At 46.0% G+C, this 26,748-nt stretch overlaps 1 protein-coding gene across 1 annotated transcript in view; it reads right to left on the reverse strand.

Annotated features, from left to right (window-relative positions):
- Positions 1-26,748, reverse strand: part of mid2 (midline 2) — a 181,243-nt gene that overhangs the window by 40,089 nt on the left and 114,406 nt on the right. The window contains exons 5-8 of the mRNA XM_056274541.1: positions 18,939-19,046; positions 7,888-8,036; positions 4,646-4,773; positions 1,859-2,002 (exon numbers count right to left, since the gene is read on the reverse strand). Coding sequence (XP_056130516.1) covers positions 1,859-2,002; positions 4,646-4,773; positions 7,888-8,036; positions 18,939-19,046 — 529 coding nt within the window. The remainder of the gene's footprint in view (positions 1-1,858; positions 2,003-4,645; positions 4,774-7,887; positions 8,037-18,938; positions 19,047-26,748) is intronic.

A 26,748-nucleotide genomic window follows, 5' to 3' on the forward strand; every position in this document is an offset into this window, starting at 1 on the left:
CTCATCCCCAACCTGGAGGGAGCAATCCACCATTTTCCAGTAGAGAACCATGGTCTCAGACTTGGGAGGTGCTGACTCTCATCCCGGCCATTTCACACTCAGCTACAAACCACCCCAAAAAACGTTTTCAACCATCTAAAAACATGAATACAGATGGTCAGAGGGACTGTGGAACTAACACATCTCCATAACCTGAAGGAAAAGGTAGGTCATGTAAAAAACTCAGAACTGGCTATGGTCATTATGGGTTATACATAAAAGCTTAGGGGATGAAAGCGGTGACTGGATCATCCCTTGACTAGTTCAAGAGAAAATACGGACATGCATATCATGAAACCACACAGCAACGGTAATTACCCACATGGATTGCACCGTGCATTACCGTGCATATCCTGAAAGTGGCTTCTTAATAGGTAAGAAATCCCACTAATGGTCAGACACACTCATTGGTGGACACTTTTATCCAACAGCCATGAAGAATCGCAGGAATAATTAAAGTGCAATTTGCAAATGGTACAGACAGGCGGTTTACTCTGTTTGGTTACATGGGATGTTTTTTCAGACGGGTTTGTTTTCAAGCTGCTTGGGTGCTGTGCAGGATGCCTGGCCAGCAAGTCATTATAAACAGGTTTATTCTAAAATGAGCGAATATGAAATGTGACATGTCATCCGCTCCACTCGTGGCTTTTGAACAACCTTTTGAGCATCACAGAAGAGATCCTGAAGAAAGTCTGTATCATCATGAAGCCCAATCAAATCACATACCCCGTGGTAATATTCAGCAAAATAAAGCAATATGATTTTTGTTGTTACACCGCAACGCCACTGAATGGAGTTCATTTTTAGCATGAATAGGAATGACATCCTCCTACCTCTGCAAACTCGGTGCCATTCTCTAACCCCCGAGATATACAGAGCCACAAATGAGAGCGACACAGGGCCGTATTAGACAGCCAGACAAGCACAGCAGATAAAAACAGCTATCTTGAGGAGAGAAACGATGCTTCTGGAGGGAAGAATGATGTGGATTTCACAACCTTGTTAGTCTTCTCTACAGAATTGTCACTATTTTGCCTTTAGACACATTTCCCCCCCTGAAAAACATGTCCTATATTTCTGTATTGAGACGTTTTCATTGCTCAGCTCTGTCTGTCTATAAATACTGACAAGGATTACAACAAGACCAGAGATGGACAGAAAATCTGGGTTATGTAACAGTGTCTCATATATATGCACAAACATACATACACACACACACACACGTTATGTAAAATGTAATTGATCTGGAAGGAATCGGTATCGGACGGGTCCTTTTGGATTTCCAGTGTAACTGTAGATGTTGGTGAGGTTGATGTCATGTTTTGTGCGTTTGTGTGTGTATGCATGTTTCAGATGACAGATCCTTACGGATGAATATGGCTTGCATTAATGTGCAGCATTTGTGTAGGTGTGTACAATTGCGCGAGTGATTGAATCAAGTTGCTGATACCCAATACTGTCATTATCGGTATACATGTGCAAATATGTGTGTGTGTAAGTATGTGTGAGATTTGACTTGCTGACAATTTGGCTCCAGTGACAGCGGCTGCTTGTGTAGGCTGTATGTAGGTTTGTATGTAGTGTGGAGGTTGTGCTGACCTGCGGATGAATTTGGTCCTTTCTGTGCACAGGTACTGAATGGACTCACGTCATGTGTTCACATGAATGTTACAGTGCATTTGACAAATTTGATTTTGATTTGCATCTAAAGACCTGTATCCCTGTATAAATGCCTGTATGTGTGTGTGTGTGTGTGTGTGTGTGTGTGTGTGTGTATGTGTGTGTGTGTGTGCGTGTGTGTGTGTGTGTGGTGACTCACTTATGAAATTGGTCTGGCCCGTGTAGATGGTGTACTGCAGCTCGTAGGAGGTGACGCTGAACTCGTCTTCTGACGTCCAGTGGACAGTTATGGTGTCGTGGGAGGCCGTGCAGAGCTCATCTCTTATAGACGGCGGGTTTGGCGCTGCACATGAGAGACAGAAAAGCATGAGCCTCACTCGGTACCAACAACTCCGACGGGCTTTACAGAACCAGGACACGTTTAAGACGTCCTCAGTGTGCGTGAGTTCAGTGTCTTATTATGGAGCTAATTCTGGATGAGGAAAGAGTCACTTTGAGATTACATCTGGTGGGCTCTGTGGGCTTCTGAGAGGTTTAAAGTACATTTGCAAATACACTGGAGCCCTGTAGCAGCGTGGAATCAGCAAAAAGTCGCTTCAGAATATTAGAGTAATGGAAATGTCGACATGGAATAAAGCTTTTGAACTGTTGTAGGAATAACACAGGACTCAGAAGGCACACAGATGCTTTAAGCTGCTGGCTGGTATACATTTCTCAGTTGGGTTGTAAAACCCACTTAAGGAATGATAGAAACCCTCAGTTTTATATCTCATCGATTAAGCACAGTCTCATCCCATGGTGTCATAAACTGATGCTGTTGAATCAAGAACCAAATCAGGACAACAATGCCAAAGTCTTAAGACGCTGAGGGCTTGATTCAACTGTTCGGCAAACACAAAATCAAGAAGCTGTTCTCAGGGTGAACACGCTGAGACACCAATGAGACGAGCAGGTGAACACAGTGAACATGGCTGCCCCGTGCCTGCCTGCCCCCCCCCCCCCCCAGTGATTCTTCCCACTGGCTCCGCTGTTCCGCTCGACCCGAAGTGTTCCTAGTCTGGACCGCGGCCCACTGTGGATGTTTCACCGTCGATCTAAACCCTGACTGGTGGGGCATTTTCTTGCTGCCGTGCCAGCTGTCTGTTCCCACATACCCCCAGCCATCTCTCCCTTTACCCCCCCACCCCCCCCACCACCTGCTAGCTTGCTAACTAGCGACGACTGTGAACTGCCCGGCATTTTGTGTGTGAGCACGCCCATCACTTTCTCACTAACCATGGCTTCGCACAAACTGCTTTATTTTTTTTGTGTGTTTTTCTTGGCGTCCTCCTCCACACGAGCAGGGGTCAGTGAACTTTCCAAGCTCGCTGGCACGTCTAACCGCGGATCAAACATTGTTTACACCCGCGTAGAGACACCGACTCCCTTTTTACTACAAGCGCAAGCGCTTTTGGTTTAAAACCCAACTTGCACTCATTCGCCGTCGCTATTATCAGGTCTCTTCCTGAGACTGTTTTTCTTTTTGTATTTAATTAAATTTTTATTGAGCTTCCTTAAGGGAACACAAGTAAAAAAGACCAACCCCCCCCCCAAAAAAAACAAACAAGAAGAAGAACTAAAACAGCAATGACTTAACAGAAGCACAGCATCCTCTCTGCTACAACATCGGTGACATTAATGATTCAAAAGACCGTCAGCACATCATCGGTCCTTGAAAGAGTCGCCAAGTGACCCGTTCTACAGCTCAACCTGGAAACCACAGAAAAGTCCCCGTGGCGCAGCAAAAACAAGAGCTAGGTTAAAGCTAGAGCAAATGCTCCTTTGGATATCTTGGGTAAACACGACCTATCAAAGATGCATTTGTTTTTCTACTTTATAGCCTGCATACATAAATGAATAATCTCTGTACAAACAGCTAAACGTCCAGAACGACTTTCATATTTTGGTGTTTTACTTTGAACTCTACAAGCTCACTGGCACTTCTGACCGCAGAACAAACACTGTTTTTTTACACCCACATAGAGACATTGACTCCCTTTTTACTGGATATCTAAACCAAATGGGGCGGAGGTATGCACCGGAGAGAAGAGGAATGAAAGTCAGTAGGAGCAAGACGGAATACCTATATGTGAATGAGAGGGAGGACAGTGGAATGGTGAGGATGCAGGGAGTAGATGTGACGAAGACATATGAGTTTAAATACTTGGGGTCAGCTGTCCAAAGTAACAGGGAGTGCAGAAGAGAGGTGAAGAAGAGAGTGCAGGCAGGGTGGAGTGGGTGGAGAAGAGTATCATGAGTGATTTGTGACAGAAGGGTACCAGCAAGAGTTAAAGGGAAGGTTTACAAGATGGTAGTGAGACCAGCTATGTTATATGGTCTGGAGACAGTGGCACTGATGAAAAGTCAGGAGGTGGAGCTGGAGGTGGCAGAGTTGAAGATGATGAGATTTTCATTGGGAGTGACGAAGAAGGACATGATTAGGAACGAGTATATTAGAGGGACAGATCAGGTTGGACGGTTTGGAGACAAAGCAAGAGAGGCAAGTTTGAGATGGTTTGGACATGTGTGGAGGAGAGATGCTGGGTATATTGGGAGAAGGATGCTGAATATGGAGCTGCCAGGGAAGAGGAGAAGAGGAAGGTCAACGAGGAGGTTTATGGATGTGGTGAGGGAGGACATGCAGGTGGCTGGTGTGACAGAGAAAGATGCAGAGGACAAGAAGAGATGGAAACGGATGATCCGCTGTGGCGACCCCTAACAGGAGCAGCCAAAAGTAGTAGTAGTAGTAGCTTTTGGCTGAAATCCCAACTTGCACTCACTCGCCGTAGCTATTATCATGTCTCTTCTTGAGACTGTTTTTCAAAATGATTGTTGCAAAAAAAAAAAAAAAACTAAACTAAAAAACGCCAATATAGTGGTCTCACGATTCTCTGCCATATATTGTTGTTCCATGCTAACCCAGCAGAATGAAAGACTGGTTTCTTACCCGTTAGGTAATCTAGCCCTTCCAGAATCTTCTTCTCTCTGGAGAAGTCCAGGGCAAAGTTGTCAAACGCCTCGTTTAAGTTGACGTCAGGAATCAGTACCTGGGAGGAAGCCGTCGCCATGGCAACCCTGGAAGAGGATGGAGAGAGAGAGAGGAAAGGAGAGGTCAGGAGTGGGGTGAACGAGTGAAAGGAAGGAGGAGAGAAAGGGGCGAGATGATGATATGACATGGGAAGCAAGGAAAGGGAGAGGATGGAGGCGGTGAAGGGTGAAAGGCGAAGAAGAAAAGGACAGATACGATAACAAGGATGAAGCAAATTAGGTGAGACAAGCAGAGAGGTGGTAGACCAGGTCAGGACAATGAGCTGCGAGAAACAGACAGAGGGTGAGAGAAAGAGAGAGACAGGAGGGGTTATGGGGGAAGGACGGAAAGGGAGTGAGTGAGAGAGAGAGAGAGAGAGAGAGAGAGAGAGAGAGAGAGAGAGAGAGAGAGAGAGAGAGAGAGAGAGAGAGAGAGAGAGAGAGAGAGAGAGAGAGAGAGAGAGAGAGAGAGAGAGAGAGAGAGACACAAGAGTGGGGGGTGGGAGGCTGGTGGTGTGGCGGGATACTCCCACCTTGAAAGTACATACCACTGACTAAACCACCTCTCTCAACCCAGGAAACCAACAGAACACACACACGCGCCATTTGTCCATGACAGTTTTGTGGAAACTCGTGCTCTGAACATCAACAACACCCGGTCTGTGGCAATAGGCAGCCTAAACTGCTGCTTTGGAGCACACAGCACAGTCCAATGTCCTTAACAGAGACTTTTGTTCCAGAATAACCCTGGACAGGTAGTGGGAAACAGTGATGGCTGAGCCACATTAAAATGCTAGTCGCGCTAGAGATGTTCGTAGATAGAGTCATTCCAACTGCTGAGACTTTCAAGGAAGGGAGGAGGAAAAGACAGATTGGGAAAGCTGGCTGCTGGCAGTTGGGAGGATGAGGATGAAGGAGTAGTCAGGTATGTATCAGGGGAGGAAGGGGTTATATACAGTCAGTAGACCTCTAGAGCATCATCATCATTTTGGGCTTTCTCAGGCTACATCCACATCCATCCATTTTTCGCCTATGGAGAAAATTAGTAGGGTATTTTGATTCTGTTGGCCAAATTCTGCTCTCAACATATACCGAGTGATGTCAGTATTAAGGACATGATGACTTTATTACACATTTAAACATGTCAGTGAAATCTTAAGGGTTATTTTGCAAACATGGTGTCTCTTGCTTCCCTAGGCTACAAGAGCACAGTAGATGTTAGGGGTGACTGACGCTAATGCTAAGCTAACAAGTGCGAGTGATTTATTAATTACTGCCACCCAATTTTATCTTCCCTAATGTGCTTGCTATATATGGATGCCCGCACTGCCCTGTAAATAACTCTTACTCTGTAAATAACTTCTTGAAATTCTCATTTAACTTTTTGTAAATACAGCTCCTGCCACCCAGTGCCAGGTCTCCTGTTCGACTCTGAACCGGTGTTCTTTTACTTGGCAGTAAATGTGATTCTGATAATGCAGCTTCAAAACCCATTAAAATCCGCCTCAAACAGTCTTGGAATGCATGAGAGGAATCCTAAAAAGTGAAAAGAGCAGGGGCATCTGGGTAGCGTAGTGGTCTATTCTGTTGCCTACCAACACGGGGGTCGCCTCCGGCTTGGTCGGGGCATCCCTACAGAAACAATTCCCTGTGTCTGCGGGTGGGAAGCGGGATGTGGGTATGTGTCCTAGTCGCTGCACTAGCGCCCCCTCTGGTCGGTTGGGGCACCTCTTCGGGGGGAGGGAGAACTGAGGGGAATAGTGTGATCCTCCCATGTGCTACGTCCCCCTTGCGAAACTCCTCACTGTCAGGTGAAAAGAAGCGGCTGGCGACTCCACTTGTATCATAGGAGGCATGTGGTAGTCTCAAGGCTCAGCGTTTCCAGTTTTTATTTTTCAAAGCCATCCAGCATGCCAAATTTCGCCACAAGAGGACACTGTTACATAACCTCACATGAACAGGAACAACTGGATCTGTGGAAACATAAAATCCGGGTGAAAATCAGTTTACAAATCTGGGTATTTTTCGGTGAAAATCGGTAAAAACCGAAAACGCTGAGCCTTGGTAGTCTGCGGCCCTCCCCGGATTGGCAGAGGGGGTGGAGCAGCGACTGGGATGGCTCGGAAGAGTGGGGTAATTGGGAAGAAAAGGGAGGGGGGGATTTGGGGGGGAAAATGAAAAGAAAAAAAAGTGAAAAGAGCAAATGATAGTGTCGGACATTGTTGAAGAGTGTGTATTTTTACATGGGCCTGAAACAGGGCTGGAGGCAGAATCCCTTGAAGACCTTTTTCACTGACATACGTCTGCTTCGTCTTAGTTCCCAGCCAACTTTCCTTCACCTTCGATTCTGTCTGTGATCACTTATTTTGTGTTTCAACATTGAAAATAATGCCATACAGGTGTTTGCAGCCCTGAAATTACCATTAGACAGCCAGTTAGCATTTTTTGCCGCTTGATCAAATCACTTTTTTATTGTTATGCTGTCAACTGACTGACAACAGTAACGTTAACATTCATCACTGACAAGAAACACAAAACAAATGATCACAGACAGAATTTAAGGCGACAGAATCAGAATCAGAATACTCTATTCACCCCCGAGGGGAAATTGGGTTCTATTACAGAAAATTGGCTTATTGACATTGTGGGTAATGGGGGAGAACCGATCTTCACCCGACCATGACAAAGTGGTACATCGGCCATGTTTGGGGGGAAAAAGGCCTATTTGGACATCACATTATGTCATGCGGTGGCGCGGTGGTTAGCGCGGTCGCCTCACAGCAAGAAGGTCCTGGGTTCGAGCCCCGGGGTTGTCCAACCTTGGGGGTCGTCCTGGGTTGTCCTCTGTGTGGAGTTTGCATGTTCTCTCTGTGTCTGCGTGGGTTTCTTCCCACAGTACCAAGACCTGTAGGTCAGGTGATCAGCCATACTAAGTTGTCCCGAGGTGTGAATGTGTGTGTGTCGGCTCTGTGAGGGCCTGGCGGTCTGTCCAGGATGTCTCCCCGCCTGCCGCCCAGTGACTGCTGGGATAGGCTCCAGCATCCCCGTGACCCCAGTTGGAATAATTGTCTTGGATAATGGATGGATGGGTTTATGTCTTGCTTACGAGGTCTGTAGTGCATGTGTGGACACATGTGTAGCGTGCACGCATCCGTCCCCTACCTCTCGGCTACATTTCGGGCGGTCTGGAGGAAACGGGCGTGGTCGTTCTCCTTGAGGCTGTGCTCGGCCTGGTTGATGAGGGCGCTGGAGCGTTCCAGACACTGGCGGCAGTTGGCGATCTGTTGAGCCAGTTTACGAAGTTTCATCACCTGGAGGACACAAATCAAACCCACACTGTTATTGTGGTTCTGCAGTCGCACGCCACTTAGAACCAGAGTACAGCAGAATATGAAGAGTAAAATAGACTAGAATAACTGTATTCAATAACTTTATATTTTGCTTGTGTGTGTGTGTGTGTGTGTGTGTGTGTATGAATGAGATGAGGTTGTGCCGGTAGAAATCCCACTGGCTCATCATTATAACATTGTTGTTGTGTAACCAAAGCTGGTCAACATTTTTCTATTGTATTATGTTATCACAGGATAGCACTGAGAATAATACCACCCTGAGGTAAACCACTGTGTGTGTGTGTGTGTGTGTGTGTGTGTGTGTGTGTGTGTATGTGTGTGTGTGTCTGAGTGCATATGTGTGTGTGTGTGTTTGTGTGTGTGTGTGTGTGAGAGAGACTGAGTGAGTGTGTTTGTGTGTGTGTGTGACTGAGGACGTGTGTATGCGACTGTGCATGTGTGTGTATGACTGAGTGCATATGTGTGTGTGTTTGTGAGTGCATGGGTGTGTCTGAGGCGTGTGTGTGTGACTGTGTGTGTGTGTGTGTGTGTACACAAGAGAGCGGGGGGGAGGGGGGGCGGAATACCAGACTAGGGTGGGTATCAGGCTGTTGTTGGTGGGCTGAATCATCCTGGTGGAAGCCAACTGAAAACAAACTGTGTCTGTGCTGCAGATGCGAGCACCACGCCTGGCTCCTCCTCACAAGCACCACGGCTGGCTCCTCCTCACAAGCACCACGGCTGGCTCCTCCTCACAAGCACCACGGCTGGCTCCTGCTCACATTTACAAGCACCACGCCTGGCTCCTGCTCACATTTACAAGCACCACGCCTGGCTCCTGCTCACATTTACAAGCACCACGCCTGGCTCCTCCTGCTCACATTTACAAGCACCACGCCTGGCTCCTCCTCACAAGCACCACGCCTGGCTCCTGCTCACATTTACAAGCACCACGCCTGGCTCCTCCTGCTCACATTTACAAGCACCACGCCTGGCTCCTCCTCACAAGCACCACGCCTGGCTCCTCCTGCTCACATTTACAAGCACCACGCCTGGCTCCTGCTCATAAGCACCACGCCTGGCTCCTCCTGCTCACATTTACAAGCACCTCACCTGGCTCCTCCTCACATTTACAAGCACCTCACCTGGCTCCTCCTGCTCACATTTACAAGCACCTCACCCGGCTCCTCCTCACAGTCTCACTGTTTCAGCAGATTAATCCGCACCAGTGTGTGAGATTCTTCATCCACATATCTGGTCTGTTTTCCTGTGAACTTGATCAACCACCCCTTCCAGTAAGAAGCACAACACAACCGACTTTGCTCACAAATTGTTGCAACACAATTCTCAGTTGTGTGAGGTGATGAAGATGCCCATTTCTTGTGTTTCACTACGACCGTTATGCAAGTTTTACCTTGCTGATTATCACAACACCGAGTTAAGGAAGCGCCAACATCTGGACAGCCGCAGAAATCTTCACCCGCATGGAGTCCTGTTGGGTCAGAAGATCGAGGCCCCTCGACTCAAGTAAAACCTGTCTGGAAAGTTGTGTTTTCTTTCTGTGTGAGTTTCCAGGCTGCAGTCACAACTTTTCCGTACGTGGTGTGTTTAAAACGGCAAAGGAAGGGTCACCAGACAATGCAAAAATGCAGGTTACAGAGATTTACACTGCATTCTGTCTCTCTTGTGCAGCAAAACTCAACTCCTGATACTACACAAACAGGAAGGCAGGTACACACACACACACACATGTGCACATGCAAAAGTACACATGCAGTACCCTGTCTCTTGCATCCAGGTTGGCTGTGGCTGTAATTTGATTTGTGGTTTTACAAGAGGCTCCTCTACTCTAACTAGAAAATCAAATCAGTGTACTCATCTCCATTACAACTCACATCTTGGTTACACAAAAAGGGAAGTGGTTCAGTGAGTCACGCCGGGGGGAAGGGAAGTGGTTCGGTGAGTCACGCCGGGGGGAAGGGAAGTGGTTCGGTGGAAGTGGTTCAGTGAGTCACGCCGGGGGAAAGGGAAGTGGTTCGGTGAGTCACGCCGGGTGAAAGGGAAGTGGTTCGGTGAGTCACGCCGGGGGAAAGGGAAGTGGTTCGGTGAGTCACGCCGGGGGAAAGGGAAGTGGTTCGGTGAGTCACGCCGGGAGAAAGGGAAGTGGTTCGGTGAGTCACGCCGGGGGAAAGGGAAGTGGTTCGGCGAGTCACGCCGGGGGAAAGGGAAGTGGTTCGGTGAGTCACGCCGGGGGAAAGGGAAGTGGTTCGGCGAGTCACGCCGGGGGAAAGGGAAGTGGTTCGGCGAGTCACGCCGGGGGAAAGGGAAGTGGTTCGGCGAGTCACGCCGGGGGAAAGGGAAGTGGTTCGGCGAGTCACGCCGGGGGAAAGGGAAGTGGTTCGACGAGTCACGCCGGGGGAAAGGGAAGTGGTTCGGCGAGTCACGCCGGGGGAAAGGGAAGTGGTTCGGCGAGTCACGCCGGGGGAAAGGGAAGTGGTTCGGCGAGTCACGCCGGGGGAAAGGGAAGTGGTTCGGCGAGTCACGCCGGGGGAAAGGGAAGTGGTTCGGTGAGTCACGCCGGGGGAAAGGGAAGTGGTTCGGTGAGTCACGCCAGGAGAAAGGGAAGTGGTTCAGTGAGTCACGCCAGGAGAAAGGGAAGTGGTTCGGCGAGTCACGCCAGGGGAAAGGGAAGTGGTTCAGTGAGTACGCCGGGGGAAAGGAAAGTGGTTCAGTGAGTCACGCCGGGGGAAAGGGAAGTGGTTCAGTGAGTCACGCCGGGTGAAAGGGAAGTGGTTCAGTGAGTCACGCCGGGGGAAAGGGAAGTGGTTCGGTGAGTCACACCGGGTGAAAGGGAAGTGGTTCAGTGAGTCACACCGGGTGAAAGGGAAGTGGTTCGGGGAGTCACGCCGGGGGAAAGGGAAGTGGTTCGGCGAGTCACGCCGGGGGAAAGGGAAGTGGTTCAGTGAGTCACGCCGGGGGAAAGGAAGCGGCAACAGAAAGGTGAGCAGCTGAGCAAAACATCGACAGTCGCAAAACACAGTAGTGAAGACGAAACAAAATTAAGGTTTTGAACGTCAAAGATTAAAATAAAACGGTTTCATTTTCTAACCACTTGTGTAGTGGTGTTCAGAAACTAGGAGTAAAATAAAAATAAACACAACAGATGTTATTTCTGCAATATCAAGTGCTTAAAAAGAATAATGCATGCACATCTCGACACCAGTGTCCTCCATGCATGACTGGCGTTATGTTAATGGTGCTACACAAAAACGCTGGGTACCAGTTGTTTGGTGGCGTGTCATCAAACGTGCTGCAAGCATCAAACTAAATCTAATGCACACTCAATTTGGGCACCACAAAGAAGAATAAAGCTTTGCACACTGGAAAGCCTCTGTGAGCTGGCCACTTAGCGGAGCTCTCAATACAAGTCTTGGTTGCTACTGTGTTGCACCAAGCCATAGTCTGTTGTCACAATATACAACATGTGAGCAGCTCACTGACAGAGAGAGAGAGAGAGAGAGAGAGAGAGAGAGAGAGAGAGAGAGAGAGGAGGAGGGAGAGAGAGGAGCAGAAAGAGATTTAATGGACTGTGCAGCAGATTATGACACAACAACATCTGCCCCAGGCAGCATTTCTAGCTGACATGATCCACTAATTGTGCAAGCGTGTGTGTTTTGGGTGTAAGTGTGTGTATGTGAATGTGTGCGATCTCAGGGTGTGGCCCCCCCCCCCTTTTCTCCCCAGCTGTATTTGGCCCCACTCTTCTGAGCCGTCCCGGTTGCTGCTCCACCCCCCTCTGCTGGTCCGGGGAGGGCTGCAGACTACCACACGCCTCCTCTGATACATGTGGAGTCGCCAGCCGCTTCTTTTCACCTGACAGTGAGGAGTTTCACCAGGGGGATGTAGCGCGTGGGAGGATCGCGCTATTCCCCCTCCCCCCTGAACAGGCACCCCGACCGACCAGAGGAGGCGCTAGTGCAGCAACCTCCCCGAACAGGCTGGCGACTGTGGTAGTCTGCAGCCCTCCCCGGATCAGCAGAGGGGGTGGAGCAGCAACCGGGACAGCTCGGAAGAGTGGGGTAATTGGCGAAGTACAATGCAAAAAGGGGGGGGGTGTAATAAAACAGCGACAATATAAGAATATGAATTAGGAAAAAAAAAAAGCATATCACAAAAGGGAAATAATTACTTCACAATCAGGTGTAATTTGTAGTCCAGAGTCAATCTTACATTACATTATTGCTCTTACATAATACAGTTAAAAGTACTTCATTTCTTGTTCGATCAACTTGATTAAGAGTGAGAATAATCAAAATGTTACTGGATTGCCAATACAGTCATTAGTGATGGCCTCAAAACCAACGCAGAAACACACATACAAGTCCAAACTGCAGGATTTGAGACTAGTCCATGTTTGTTTGTGTGGAAAGAGATTAGCTATGACTGAGTCTCCTCAGAGAGAGACTGAGCTCATTAAGACGAGAGCAGACACATGGCCTGAACCGCACCTTTGTATGTGTGTGTGCGTGCGTGCGTGCGTGTGTGTGTTGGTCGAGGCTTCCGATACAGTTCTGTTTACCATGAGAATGCCTGCATAATCCTATTGGCTCTGCCGGAGAGTCACCTCTGACAATTCTCTTCATCTTTTCTTTCCTTTCTAACTTTGGCCCTCCTTTCTATGACCTTCTCAGTCTTCAGACTTCTCTTCACCTTCCTTTCTCCTTTCCTTACCTCCTCTTCGGTGCCATCTCCTCGCCAGTTGCACGTTCCGTTCATTAGTACCACCTCCACCTTTTCTATCCTGTTATCCTCTAGCAGACATGGGCAACTGGCGGCCCGCGGGTCGAATTTGGCCCCCGTCTTCACCCGGTACGGCCCGCGGGTCAATTTCCAAATATCAGTAAATTGTTGGTGTCACAGGCGTTGGAAGCAAGTGGGCCATGTGACCACATTTGAACCGGATCCCAATTGTAATTATAGTGACCACATATAGAGGGTGCTCCCTCAAAACACAAGAGGCCTGTAGCCAAGCAATTGCTTGCACATGGTCTCGTCGTGGACTCAGCAGGCCTCTTCCGCAATGACACGCGATGAGGAGAGACATGAGCGGCAAAAAAAGAAAACTTGACCTAGAGAACAGTGTCTTCCAGGCAAGATGGGGAACAGAAAATCTTTTTACGGAATTCAAAGGCAAACCTATGTGTTTCATTTGCCTGAAAACAAAATCAGCCATGAAGGATTTCAACTTGAGTCGCCACTACAACACCACGCACAAAGACAGATATTGCATGTACACCAGAGGTGCCAGAGCCGCTGTCATCACTGACCTCAAAGGAAAAATACAGACAGCAGAGCCTTTTTACCAAAGCCACGTCTACACAGGAGTCCTCTCTCAAGGCATCTTATGCGGTCTCCCTTGAGCTTGCTAACGCAAAGAAGCCCTTGTCAGACGGCGAAACAGTGACGCTATGTGCAGTAGAGATGGCTAAATCTTTTGGAGGTGATAACATGGCTAAGAACATTGAAACAGTCTCTCTGTCCAGTCGCACAGTGACGCGCAGAATTTTTGTCATTCAAAATTATGTCGCAGGAATGTTAAAACAAGTCACGCGTGACTGCAAGTACTTCGCCTTAGCGTTGGATGAGAGTACAGATGTGATGGATGTTAGCAAGCTTCTCATTTACACAAGAGCAGTTCATTTGAAGTGCACGAGGAGTTATGGAAATTGGTGTCTCTGCATGACACTACCAAGGGCAAGGATGTTTTCAATGCCATTAAAAGTGTTGTAGTATGGGGGCTTTGACAAGCTTTCAGCCGTTGTTACCGATGCTGGAAGACACACCGGATTCGCCAGGCTCCTCCAACAGAGCGGCATTGACTGTCAGATATTGCACTGCACCACAGATCAGATGGGTGACGTTATTGCTAGCTAACTATTAATATATAGTTATGAATGTGGGTTTTCTTTGTGCGGATTTTTATAACAGGCTCAATCGTATTTCATTTTGCTCTTACAGGAGGCCCTCTGTACCAAGACAATGAACTTCAGCCATGTCATGGATTTAGTTACCAAGGTTACCAATCTCATTTGAGGGGGGAACAGGTCTCTCAATCAGGAGGTTTGTAGCCTTTTTGGATGGAGTGAGTGCCGCTTATGGGGCTTTACAGATGCACACTGAGATCAGATGGATGAGCCACAGGAAGTGCTTGGAGAGATTTTGCGCTGCACACTGAAATCCCAGTGTTCTTGGAGGACAGCATTCGATGTGATACAAGTGCTAACTGCAGAAAACTCAGGGATACAGATTTTCTCTGCGACATGGCCTTCCTTTGCCGATATTACCTCGCATCTTAATCACCTTAATATGCAGTTGCAGGGAAGAGGCCAAACTGTGTCGGATCTCTACACACACCAACACATTTAAGTGTAAATTAGCCCTGTTCAAAGACGGCTTTTCATCCGGCCATCCAAATGTGGCACACTTTGCCACCTGTGAAGAGCTGTGCAAAGATGTGCCCAAATGTGAGAAAACATTTCTCAGGTACAGAGCAGACATAGAAACACTGCAGCAGGGGCGTCCGGGTGGCGTAGCGGTCTATTCTGTTGCCTACCAATACAGGGATCGCCGGATCGAATCCCCGTGTTACATCCGGCTTGGTCGGGCGTCCCTACAGACACAATTGGCTGTGTCTGCGAGTGGGAAGCCGGACGTGGGTGTGTGTCCTGGTTGCTGCACTAGCGCCTCCTCTGGTCGATCGGGGCACGGGGGAATAGCGTGATCCTCCCACACGCTATGTCCCCCTAGCGAAACTCCTCACTGTCAGGTGAAAAGAAGCGGCTGGCGACTCCACATGTATCGGAGGAGACGTGGTAGTCTGCAGCGCTCCCAGGATTGGCAGAGGGGGTGGAGCAGCAACCGGGATAGCTTGGAAGAGTGGGGAAATTGGTCGGATACAATTGGGGAGCAAAAGGGGAACAAAATCCCCCCCCCAAAAAAAGAAACACTGCAGCAGCAGTTCAAGGAACTCTTTCAAGATTTCCACACCATGCAGCCATGCATTGCGTTTTGAGCTGACCCCCCTCTCTGCTGCTGTCAGTGAGCAGATTGAACTTTGTGGCCTTTGTCAGACCCCTTCTTTCAAACAAAGCGGAATGAGAGAGGAATTTCATTTTGGAGACTACTACCCGAGTCCCGCTTTCCCCTCCGCGGGGATTTTGCACTCTCAGTGGCCAGCATGTTTGGGAGCACTTACACCTGTGAGAGCAGCTTCTAAACAATGAAGCACATCAAGTCAAAAGAGAGAAACAGGCTGACAGATGAAACTCTGTTCCAGCTCATGCAGACTGTCAGTCAATGTTTGTGCATCCATTCAGTCTATTGTACGCCAACAGGTGTCTCATTAAGACAGAACTTCATACTGAGCCACCTGTGGGTGAGTTTCAATGGCTTCACCGTTGTATGAATGTGTGTGTGAATGGGTGAATGTGAGGCATACATTGTAAAAAAGTGCTTTGAGTGGTTGGTAGACTAGAGAAGCACTGTATAAAATGCAGCCCATTTACCATTTTGAGCTAAATGCATGTTTATTTGAAACATGTCATGGAATGGGAGGGCAGAGTAGAAATGCACTACAAACATGAATATCAGTTGTTGCACTTAGTGTGAAAGTTAACTTTTGTACCATTATTGAATGATGATTTTTGAGACCCCATTGCGCTGAAATAATGGTATATCACTCAGGAATGTGGACGTTTTGTTTCTGTGTTAAGCTCATTAAATAGAAATGTTGGTATACCGGTATATATTTTATTCTTTTCATTAAATTAGTGGCTATAATTTATTAGTTGAGTGATGGGATTACAGTATCCCTCTGGTGGAAGTGCACGGTCACAGTCTGGACCCTCTGGTAGTGAGGATAACATTTTTGTCACCCTCTCTATCATCAAAGTGGCCCATCCCTGCTCTACTGTTATCTCTTTCCATCCTCTCCTCCGCTTCCCTGCTGCCCTGATAGGCTCTCTCCTGTGGAAACGTAGGTTTCGGCACGGCCAGGATTATTCAAATCAGTTCAAGCACGCCGATTTGTTTCCGCCGGCCCCGAAAAACATCTTGAAATATAAACACGTTACCTTCAAATCAAGATCAGTCCAACAAGTGCTCTTGCTTTTTCATCTGTGCCTCCCCTCGACTCCTCTCTCCTGGACCTCCTCTCTGTTTCCAGCACCAGTCAGTCACTCAGACAGAGATTCTCCGGAGGGCGAGTCGTACCCCTTTGCTTGCAATCGTTGTGGATACACACACGTTGAGTTGGAACACACGCACGCACATACGTACACATGTGCCTCCATAAGTCCTTCTGTTGAGTGTTTGTAAGTCTCTCACCCTCCTTGACAAGACTCTTTCGCTGCCTCCGAGGATTCTCCAAAAGCACTTAAAACTTTTACTTCTTGGAGGGCAGGATTTGGAGTTCACATCTGTTCCAAAACCAGGCAAACTCAAGGAGGCAAAACCCACACATGCACGGAAACGCACGGGTGCACGCACAAAGACGACTGTCGCCGACTCCTCAAAGCAGCGGGGGCGGGTTCTGAATATAGATTTTTGGGGTTCTTTTTGGTGGCGTCTCAAGGGCCTCCAAAACGCATACAGAGTGGCTGTATGTGAGAGAGGCTGCAGCCTCCCTGATTATACAGCAGGCATGTGAACACACACGTTTGTGCATGCACACGCACACACACGTCACGATGTCTTCATTCAGTCCGTCATTTTCCTTGTTATAATGTCTCCCTGTTCAGTCCAGTCTGTCATTTTACTATGTCTCCTAGGTTAGTTCAGTCAGTTATTTTTGGCAGTTATTGTCTCCCATAGCCTCAGTCGTTCTTCTAGTTCAGTCAAGTCATCATAACCTCCATCACTACTACTACTTTCAGCTGCTCCCGTTAGGGGGCGCCACAGCGGATCATCCGTTTCCTTCTCTTCCTGTCCTCTGCATCTTCCTCTGTCACACCAGCCACCTGCACGTCCTCCCTCACCACATTCATAAATCTCCTCTTTGGCCTTCCTCTTTTCCTCTTCCCTGGCAGCTCCATATTCGCATCCTTCTCCCCCCAATATACCCAGCATCTCTCCTCCACACATGTCCAAGCCATCTCAATCTTGCCTCTCTTGCTCTATCTCCAAACCGTCCAACCTGAGCTGTCCCTCTAATACACTTGTTCCTAATCCTGTCCTTCTTCATCACTCCCAATGAAAATCTTAGCATCTTCATCTCTGCCACCTCCAGCTCCACCTCCTGTCTTTTTATCAGTGCCACTGTCTCCAAACCATATAACATAGCTGGTCTCACTACCATCTTGTAAACCTCCATCACTGTCTGTTGTTTTTTTTATTATTATTTTGAAGTACTCGCCTGTCTTATCGTGTCAGTTCCTGCCCCTGGTTTTGTCATCAATCAATCCTGGGCATCCCACACCTGCTCCCCATTCCCTGATTAGCTCCAGCACATATCCTCCCCCTGGTTTCCCTGTTCCTTTGCCAGATTTGTTTTGCGTCTTCAGCATTCACTAGCCCATGTCCCGCCTGTCTACCCACGTTTGAAGTCTTCTGCCCGTTTCTGGACCTAGTTTCTCCTGCCTGCCTGCCCCTCGTGTCGGATCTGATCACCTGTTTGGACCGAAAACCCCGGTAACTGGAGCTTGAGCTTTAAACCTGTTTTGCCCGTCTGCCTGCCCCTTGTCTCTCCGGTCGCCTGTTCGGGGTGATTTCCCTGTGTACTGACCCCCGCCTGCCTTTGACTATTAGCCTGAGTGTTGCCGTAACCTTCCTGTCTGTGAGTTGTGCGTTTGGTTTCTCACCTGCTAGTTTCACCGGGGAAACTGTTACATGCACACACATATATACACACACACACACACACGCACACATACACACACTCTTCCTCTCACTTCAGAGCACTGACTTATCAGTTTCCCCTGAAGCCTCTGTGCAGTATTTGTCGGCGTAAACAAGCGGGTAGCTTCAGAGGAAGTGCACAGCAACAAGAGACCTGGGAAGATAAACTGTTCACAGCTCCGCTCCTCCGATATTCATTCCACTGTACTGGAAAATTGTTTTTCTCTACTGCAGGATCATGACCCAAAAATGGATCTCTTGACTGTTGTTTATTACGTACCTGTTTATATTTTATCTCTGAAAACGGAAAACAGAGAGAGTGTGCCAGCATTTTTGCAAAGTGAACTCACAAGTCAGCGGGGCTCTGACAGAGTAACGATTTTCTCACTTAACTTCTGGCTTCCTCTCACACAAACCGTGCACCGTCTCCCAACGCACCTTGTAAAAACCTCAAAAGTTGAACAGGTCCACGTAAACCAGTGTCAACAGAATGTACTCGACCTTGAATCCAATTTCATGACGCTATTCAATCATTCGTCATTTACTCAAGTACAACTTGGCTGAACTTGTTATTTAATAAAATGGTAATGTCATGGCAATGGTAATGTTTGTAATAAAAAGTAATGACAAGTCTGAGATCTGGTGCAGATGCAGTGTGCCAAACAGCATACTGTGTAAGACCACAGTGGCCAGGCACAGTCCCATCATGGTCTAACCTTATACATACCGCCACTTGAAATCCAATCCATCCCAACAACAACCCCCTTTCCACTGTCTCCGTAAATAATAAATGACTAGAGGAAAATGGACCGCCTTGCTGTTATGTTTCATTTGGCCGTTTTTATCAGTGACAATTTATGGTACTGACCTACAAGCCAACTAACTGGTCAGAGTTGGTCCAGTTTACAAACCATGGAGCTGCTAAAGCCAGTACTTGTTCCGTCATGTCAAGCCCCGTCCTGGCTCAGCTGATTAAATGGCGACTCTTACCTTAGACTCTTTAATCTTGACGGCGATGACTTGCTTCCTCTGGCGGATGATCTCCACCAGCTCGTCGCACTCCTCCACCAGCTTGGATTCATGCATGGCTGTGTTTACCTGGAGAGAGAGAGCGAGAGAGAGAGAGGCAAAAATAAGCAAAAATTCAACCAACCGCTGCTATACAGGTGTTGGCTAACCACCCCTGGCTTGGTTTTACACACACTTAAGACACAAATGATATAGACAAGATGTTCTTCTACATAATAATTACGGTAGTACACGCTTTACATTGGAAAAAATAAATATTAGGTGTAGTGGGTGAATGATTAGGACGATGTAGCTCAATTAAATCGATAGGGAACTCATCAAATCTGGCTCACAAGCATAATTCTGTTAATGGATATTGACTTTAGCATATCAGCAAGAGGACACAGTTTGGCCAATTCGATTCAACTATTCAAATACAGAGAAGGAAATGCCTACAGCGAGATGTGCTCTTAAAATATCAATTATACTTTGTCAAAGTACATTTTAGCTGTTTGATTAAGTAATTGAAAAGACAACATATTGTGCCCATTTTAAACGCTATACTTAAGCACACATTGAGTTTTATAGGAAAATAAATCTGTATACTCCAATGTGCTGCTTTGACACTTCGTCAAAACAACAGTGTCATAACAATTGATCCGTAGGTTAATTCAACAGTGAGGAAATTCTCTGTACCGTGGATAAGCTGACAATTCTAGGAGGAGGGGGGAGACTGCTGGAACATTCAGTGCTTATGTCTGGGTTTTGCTTTGCTAGGTCGCCACTGGGCTTTAAGCAAGTCAGCAAAAATGCTAAAACAAAGCCTTGGAAATACTTTTAATAATGCACCGTCAGAATTTGCTTACACGATATAAATTTAACAGATTTTTTTCACCTTTTTCAAGCGTCAAGGCTGCCAAGGCCGGCCATTTGCAGATCAGCATCTTAAGCCAACACTAAAAGAACAGCCGTCTTTATATTCCAGCCAACTACACTAAGAGATGGGAATGATGTTGTGCAGGACTTGACTGATTCCCCATGTTGAGCCACAGCCAAAAAAAAAAAAATCTGCCAATTTTAAAATCCAGTAATGCTGTCCACTGCACAAAACATCGTTGATTATCCCAGAAAGGTGAATCAGTTCATCGGGACACAACGTTTAGCGGGAGAAACGTTTCTTCCTAGATGAACTGATTCAACTTTCTGGGATTTCCTTACCTGGATTATTGAGCATGCACCAAGACATAATTGATTATTAAATAAATTCAGTCATTTAATCAACCAACCACCCACTAATCCACTCAACCAACCAATCAATCAAACCCATCAAATGACCAAACACAGAGTCTTGAACTTGCAGGTGTAAGAATTTGTTAGCGGTTAATACATAGCCTTCCATGTCCAGAGAACCCAAACAGACGAGAAACCTTACGGATCCGCCAAATGAAGCGTTGCATTCATTACCCTCGGATACTTGATATTTCGCTCAGGCTACTTTCACTCAGGATGGAGAGAAGCTATGGTACCAGGGGGTAGTTCAGGGTTATTTCCTCTCCACACCCGAGGTTGCACCAAAGATTCGCGACGATACAAAGCCTTTGCAGAGAAAAGTTGCAGAGGTGTAACCTTATTCTTCTTCTTCTCCTTCTTTTTCTTGGGTGGAGAGTAGTGTTTAAGTGCATTACCGCCACCCACTATGCGAGTGTGGGCCAGAGTTCCCTATAAATTCTCTTCATTAACCCAGTTTCTTTTAAAAACTGAAACAAGGCTTTACATTTTCCTTCCTCAATGCTAAATAAATTCTTAAAATTCAATGTCCCCACCCGACATTTCTTTTATTATTTCTCTTATTTTTTCTCTGTGTTTTACACTTCTGGCAGTGACAGATAACGTGTTTCTTCTTCTAAGCCACATTCACATAGTCCTGATGGATGTGTCCCTATTAAGTGCGTTGTGCGTGTGTGCTAACCTCAGTCTTGATATAATTGTTTGCTCTCCCGAGTTTTTCCTATTGTTTTCCTTTCTCCCACTTTTTGCTTTATTTTTTTATAGATGACATCCTTTGTTTCCTTCATCCCAATGCTTTTTTGCCACGCAGTCATGACATTACCCCGTATTACTCCTTTAGCTTCAACTTTACTGAAAAATACCTCCCTAATTCTATCCTGTTTCAGAGCTTGTTTAGCTAGAGAGTCCGCCATTTCACTCCCATCGATGCCCCTATGAGCTGGGATCCACATAAACCTGACTGTTCTTTCTATATGATGTAGTCTGAATATTGTTTCATATGTTTCATAGCATATATCTGGTCTGTTTTGAGATGACATGGACTGTAATGATACCAGCACTGATGAGTCCGAGCATAATATGACCTTTTTTAGCTTATTTTACTCTATCCATTGCCATGCTATTACTATAGCTAACATCTCAACTGGTGTTCTTTCCTTAATGTTTATATTTAAATCTGGGACAACGAAAGAAAATCCAGTATTTCCATTCTCACGCTCCTTTGATCCATCTGTATTTATAGGAATAAATGTTTTATGTGTTGTTCGTAGTCTTTCATCAACTATTTCTTTTTGGGGGGGGGAATTTTCCCCTCTTTTCTCCTCCCCAATTGTACTTTGCCAATTACCCCACTCTTCTGAGCCGTTCTGGTCGCTGCTACTCCCCCTCTGCCGAGCCGGGGAGGGCTGCAGACCAACCAGAGGAGGCGCTAGTGCAGCGACCAGGACACATACCCACATCCGGCTTCCCACCCGCAGACATGGCCAATTGTGTCTGTAGGGACGCCCAAACAAGGTGGAGGTAATACAGGGATTCGAACCGCTGATCCCCATGCTGGTAGTTAGCAAATATTTCTGACCAATTTCCTTTTCCTTTATCTCTCTTTATTTTCTCTTCAATATAAAACTCTAAAGACTTGGGGAAATAACTATGTCGGGGTCACTGGGTAGGGTACTGTGGTACTGTATCTTTTCTCATGTAATCCCCATTTCTTTTGCCATTTTACTTGCTGCCCAAACACATTCTCCCTTTGCTCCACCATTTTCCCAGCATGGTCTAAGGGCTTTCACAGTTGGATGATCTTCTTCCTTGAGGCCTTGAAGACTTTCCCAGTAATTCATTATTAGCTGCTTATATCTTAGGTTCAGTGGTATTTTTCCCCATCTCCACTATGGCAGGAGAAGTCTTAATAGCCCCACCGCATAATCTCAGTGCCTGATTTTGTATCACTTCCGGCTTCATTAGTAATGTTTTTGCTTCTGACCTGTATACTACACTTCTATAATCAATCACTAATCTTATTAAAGCAACAAATATTGCTCAAAGCACTTCTACTTGCTCCCAATTCAGACTAGAGGACTGCACGAATCTCGCCGGAGTGGACAGTTTTAATTTTGCTGCGGGTGGGAGCGGGCGGTCAAAAAATAAACTGCAGGTCCCGCGATTTAGCTAGCGCTAACAAGAAAGATGGAGTCAATAAATTAAGTTGAAAAGAAACTCGAAGTTGGTCATTACAAGACAAAAACAAAGCAAGGAAGTCTGATATTTGGAAAAATTTCTCAGTTGTGACGGACAAAGTTGGAAAAGAACTGGACTTTGTTAGCTGTGACAACTGTGCAAAAGTATTGATGTACAACGGGCACAAGTCTGGCACCTCTGGGTGCCAGACTAACCTGTGCCATTCTCCCGGTGCGTTACAAGACAGGGAAACGTAAAACGAGCTCAGCAAAACAAACAACATAGGTTCTAAAATAATAAGTCAAATAAATACACCTTAATTTTGCCCTAGAATAGTTGTACTTATTGCACTGGGAGATCTGTAATTATTGCACTAGTATCAATGTAATTATGCACTAGGCCATAATTACGCTCCGTTATTACTGACAGGTATGCATCCCTTTATTAATAGTACACAGTAATATAATTTGTTTTCCCTGCGGGACGGGAGAAGACACAAAATCAATGGAATTCTACTGTGCGGGCCTGAATGGTCAGAATGTTTGCGGGAGCGGGCGGGAGTGGACAAGCACATTGCAGGAGTGTAACACGCACATTGCGGGGGCGGGTGGTAATGGTCAGAAATCCAGTGGGAGCGGGCAGGAGCAGGATTAGGAAAACAGTCCCGCGCAGGGCTCAAATTCAGACCCTGTCTCATTACATTTAGAACCAGCTTGCATTTTTTTTAATCTACCTTATTTATATGATCACTCCAGGCCAACTTTGTATCAAATACAAACCCCAGAAATCGAAAAGAGTTTGCCTGCTCTGTTTCCCATACATCTTTACATCAGCCTATCTTATCTTCTTCCTCGTAAATACCACTAGCTTTGTCTTCTCCAGTGAAAACATAAATCCCCATAAGTATGACCATATCTCAACCACCCTAACTGCTTCTTGTATCATCCCTTGAATTGATACAAGAAGCAGTTAGGGTGGTTGAGTAAATAATGATTTTCCAATATCACAACTCATGCCAGAGAACACATCATTAATCATAATGGAGAAAAGTATTGGGCTGATTACACTGCCCTGAGGAGTTCCGTTATCTACCTTATACCAATTAGATAGTACTGTTCCCATCTTAACCTGAATACATTTATCTAATATATTTTTAAATCAAATTAAAAGTTCTTCCCATTTTATATAACTTAATCATTAATGACTCTTTCCCTACCACATCATACACTTTCTCTACATCAGAGAACACTGCCATTAAGGATTCTTTATTAATTTGGGCTCCTCTAATTTCTGTCTCCAAACATATTTTTGGATCCATTGTTCCCTTTCCTAAATCCACTCTGGTAAGGAGAAAACTATCTTCTACTTTCTTTAAAGAAAGCCATTCTCTCTGTAGTCATCCTTTCCATTATTTTCCCAACATGTGAAGTAAGTGCAATTGGTCTGTAGCTTGCTGGACTTGCCGGGTCCTTTCCTGGTTTTATTAGGTATAATATCTCATCTTTCCAACTGGTAGGTAATCTTCCTTCTTCCCATACTTTATAATATATTCCTAAAAGTTTGATTTCTATCTGACCTCCCAAATGTTTTAACATCATATAAGAAATTTGGTCTTTTCCTGGCTATGTTAACCCAGATTTTGCTATAGCTCTCCTCATTTCTTGTATTGTTAAAGGTGCATCCATTGCACATTTGTACACTTTTGTCTCTGTAAAACACCTGAATAAGGTTCTCCAGTTTCTTGTCTCCCTTCCTCTGTTGGCTTATTAGAACTACAAATTTCAGTGAACTTCTTAGCCATTTTTTCTGCTGTGTCTTCATTTGATATTGCTGTTTCCTCTCCAGCTTTTAACACTCTTCTGACTCCCCTCATCCTTCTTATCATTCCCAATACATTACTTATACGAGTTGTTCTGCCTATTTTGATACAGAATTCCCTCCAACTTTGTTTCTTTGCTTTTCTCACAACTTTCCTTACTTGTGCCTCAGCCCTTTTATATTCAATTAGCTTTTGAAAATTGTGGGCTTTCTTTAATATTCTAAACACTCTATGCCTTTCTTTAATGGCTTTACTTTATTCCTCTGTCCACCATAGGACTGCTTTCCTATTCATTTTCCCTTTGCTTCTGGAAATTGATAAATTTGCTGCTTTTAGTACTACTCTAAACTTTTCATCAACTTTTTCTACATCTTTATTTAGGTCTCTTTCCCTACTTTCCAGCTCACACAAATACTCCCGTTTTGCCTTACTAAATATCCACCTGCTTCTCTTTCCTCTACCTTTACTTCCCCATGTATATGTATATTACTAAATACTGGATAATAATCACTACTGGCTGTTGTGTCTTCTCATAATTCCCACTCATATATCCCTGCCACCTCTCTTGATTTCAACCATGTTTCTTGCACACAGACAACTTCCGGTACACTCGGTAATTGATCAATATATTTTTAAGCTTTTGTCTGTTTGCCACTAAGCTTCTTACATTCCATTGTAGCAGAAGAGCCATAATATTGCTAACCAATCCATGTTGAGTCTTGGCTTGCCTGTGCACTGAGATCATTTCTCACCTCCTCCCATGTTAGTTCATTAATGTTCATGATTTGCTGCCGCTTTTACTTTTATTTGTATTCTTTCTGTTTTTGATATAATTTCCATTGTAGCATTTATGACTCCTGCTCTGCAAGTGACTAATCTCTTTAGATCAATCTACACTTTCTCCTCTTTTGGCTGTCCCTGCTGTTTGTTATGTTGCCTTTCATTTATGTCTCCTGGATCTCTCCTTCTCCTCTGGTTCACCATCTTGCCTGCTTCTGCATATGTGGTCTTGTTTTGCACTTTAACTTGTTGAATCTCTACCTCCCTTTTTATTATTTCATGTCCTCCATAAACCACACTATGGTTGCCTCCGCAATTAAAACATTTTGGTTGCATCCTTTTCTCACAGGGCTCATACTCATGGTCCTCCCCACATCTAGCACACCTTCTTCTTCCTTTAAATATCACGGCAGAAGGTCCAAATCTTTGATAATTAAAACATCTTATAGGTTTTGGAACATACTCCCTCACCGTGTAGGTCATGTATCCTTGTACGACATTCTTTGGGAGAATTCCTTTCTCAAATTCCAAAAATATACTTTTGCTGTCTTTCCTCCTTCCTTCTCTGATGACATGTAATCTTCATGCACCCCTCACTCTCCCACCTTTCGGATTTGCCTTTACTTCATCCATGGTGACCTCAACTGGTATTCCCCAAATCACTGCCTTATTCCCCTTGCTTCCCTTCTCTGCACGGCTTGCACTTTTGACTTTATGCTTTGCTACCTCCTTCATCCTCCATCCCTTTCTATCTGCTCTTCATTTCTACTTAAGATCAATAGATTCACAGCTCTCAAAGCTTTGGCCATTTTTATCTCACTAACTTGATTTTTCTTAACATCATAGTTAACTTCACTGGGTGCATAGAGTGAACTCCATTCACTTTGTTAAATCTGAGTATTACCTTAAATTCATTTCCCTCGACCCTCATTTTACCACCTCCTCCCTCAGAAATATTCATGACTTTCCTGTATTTCCTTGCACCTGTTCCGACAAAAGAATTTCCTTGTTTCTCTCGTTCTCTTATTCTCCTAACTAATTTCCATACTATCCTCACTCTCGGTTCCCTCTGAGTCTCCCCACGATGACCCATTCACAGCATAGCTGTGTCTACCCGCTGTAGTTTTCACCGCTCTGTGAGGTTTCCCAATGCCATTCAGAGAGACCCCTCGCCTCCAATTTCTCGATGTCAACCGCAGTTTTCTTTCGGGTTCATCAATCGATTCCCTACCTACTCTAACTTGTAATTTAAAAAAAAAATGTCCCCCGTTTTTCTCCCCAATTGTACTTGGCCAATTACCCCAACACTTTTGAGCCATCCCGGTTGCTGCTCCACCCCCTCTGCTGAGCCAGAAAGGGCTACAGACTACCACATGCCTCCCCCCATTCATGTGGAGTCACTAGCCGCTTCTTTTCACCTGACAGTGAGGAGTTTCGACGGGGGGACGTAGCGTGTGGGATGGTCACGCTATTCCCCCCAGTCCCCCCCCCCAAACCGGCGCCCCGACCGACCAGAGGAGGTGCTAGTGCAATGACTAGGATACATACCAACATCCGGCTTCCCACCCGCAGACATGGTCAATTATGTCTGTAGGGACACCCGACCAAGCCGGAGGTAACATGGGGACTGGACCCGGCGATCCCCGTGTTGGTAGGCAACGGAATAGACCACTACACCACCCGGATGCTTAACTTGTAAACTTGTAACCATAAGTCACACACCAAACC

This window comes from Lampris incognitus, chromosome 1 (genome assembly GCF_029633865.1).
Source record: "Lampris incognitus isolate fLamInc1 chromosome 1, fLamInc1.hap2, whole genome shotgun sequence".
Taxonomy (NCBI): Eukaryota; Metazoa; Chordata; class Actinopteri; order Lampriformes; family Lampridae; genus Lampris; species Lampris incognitus.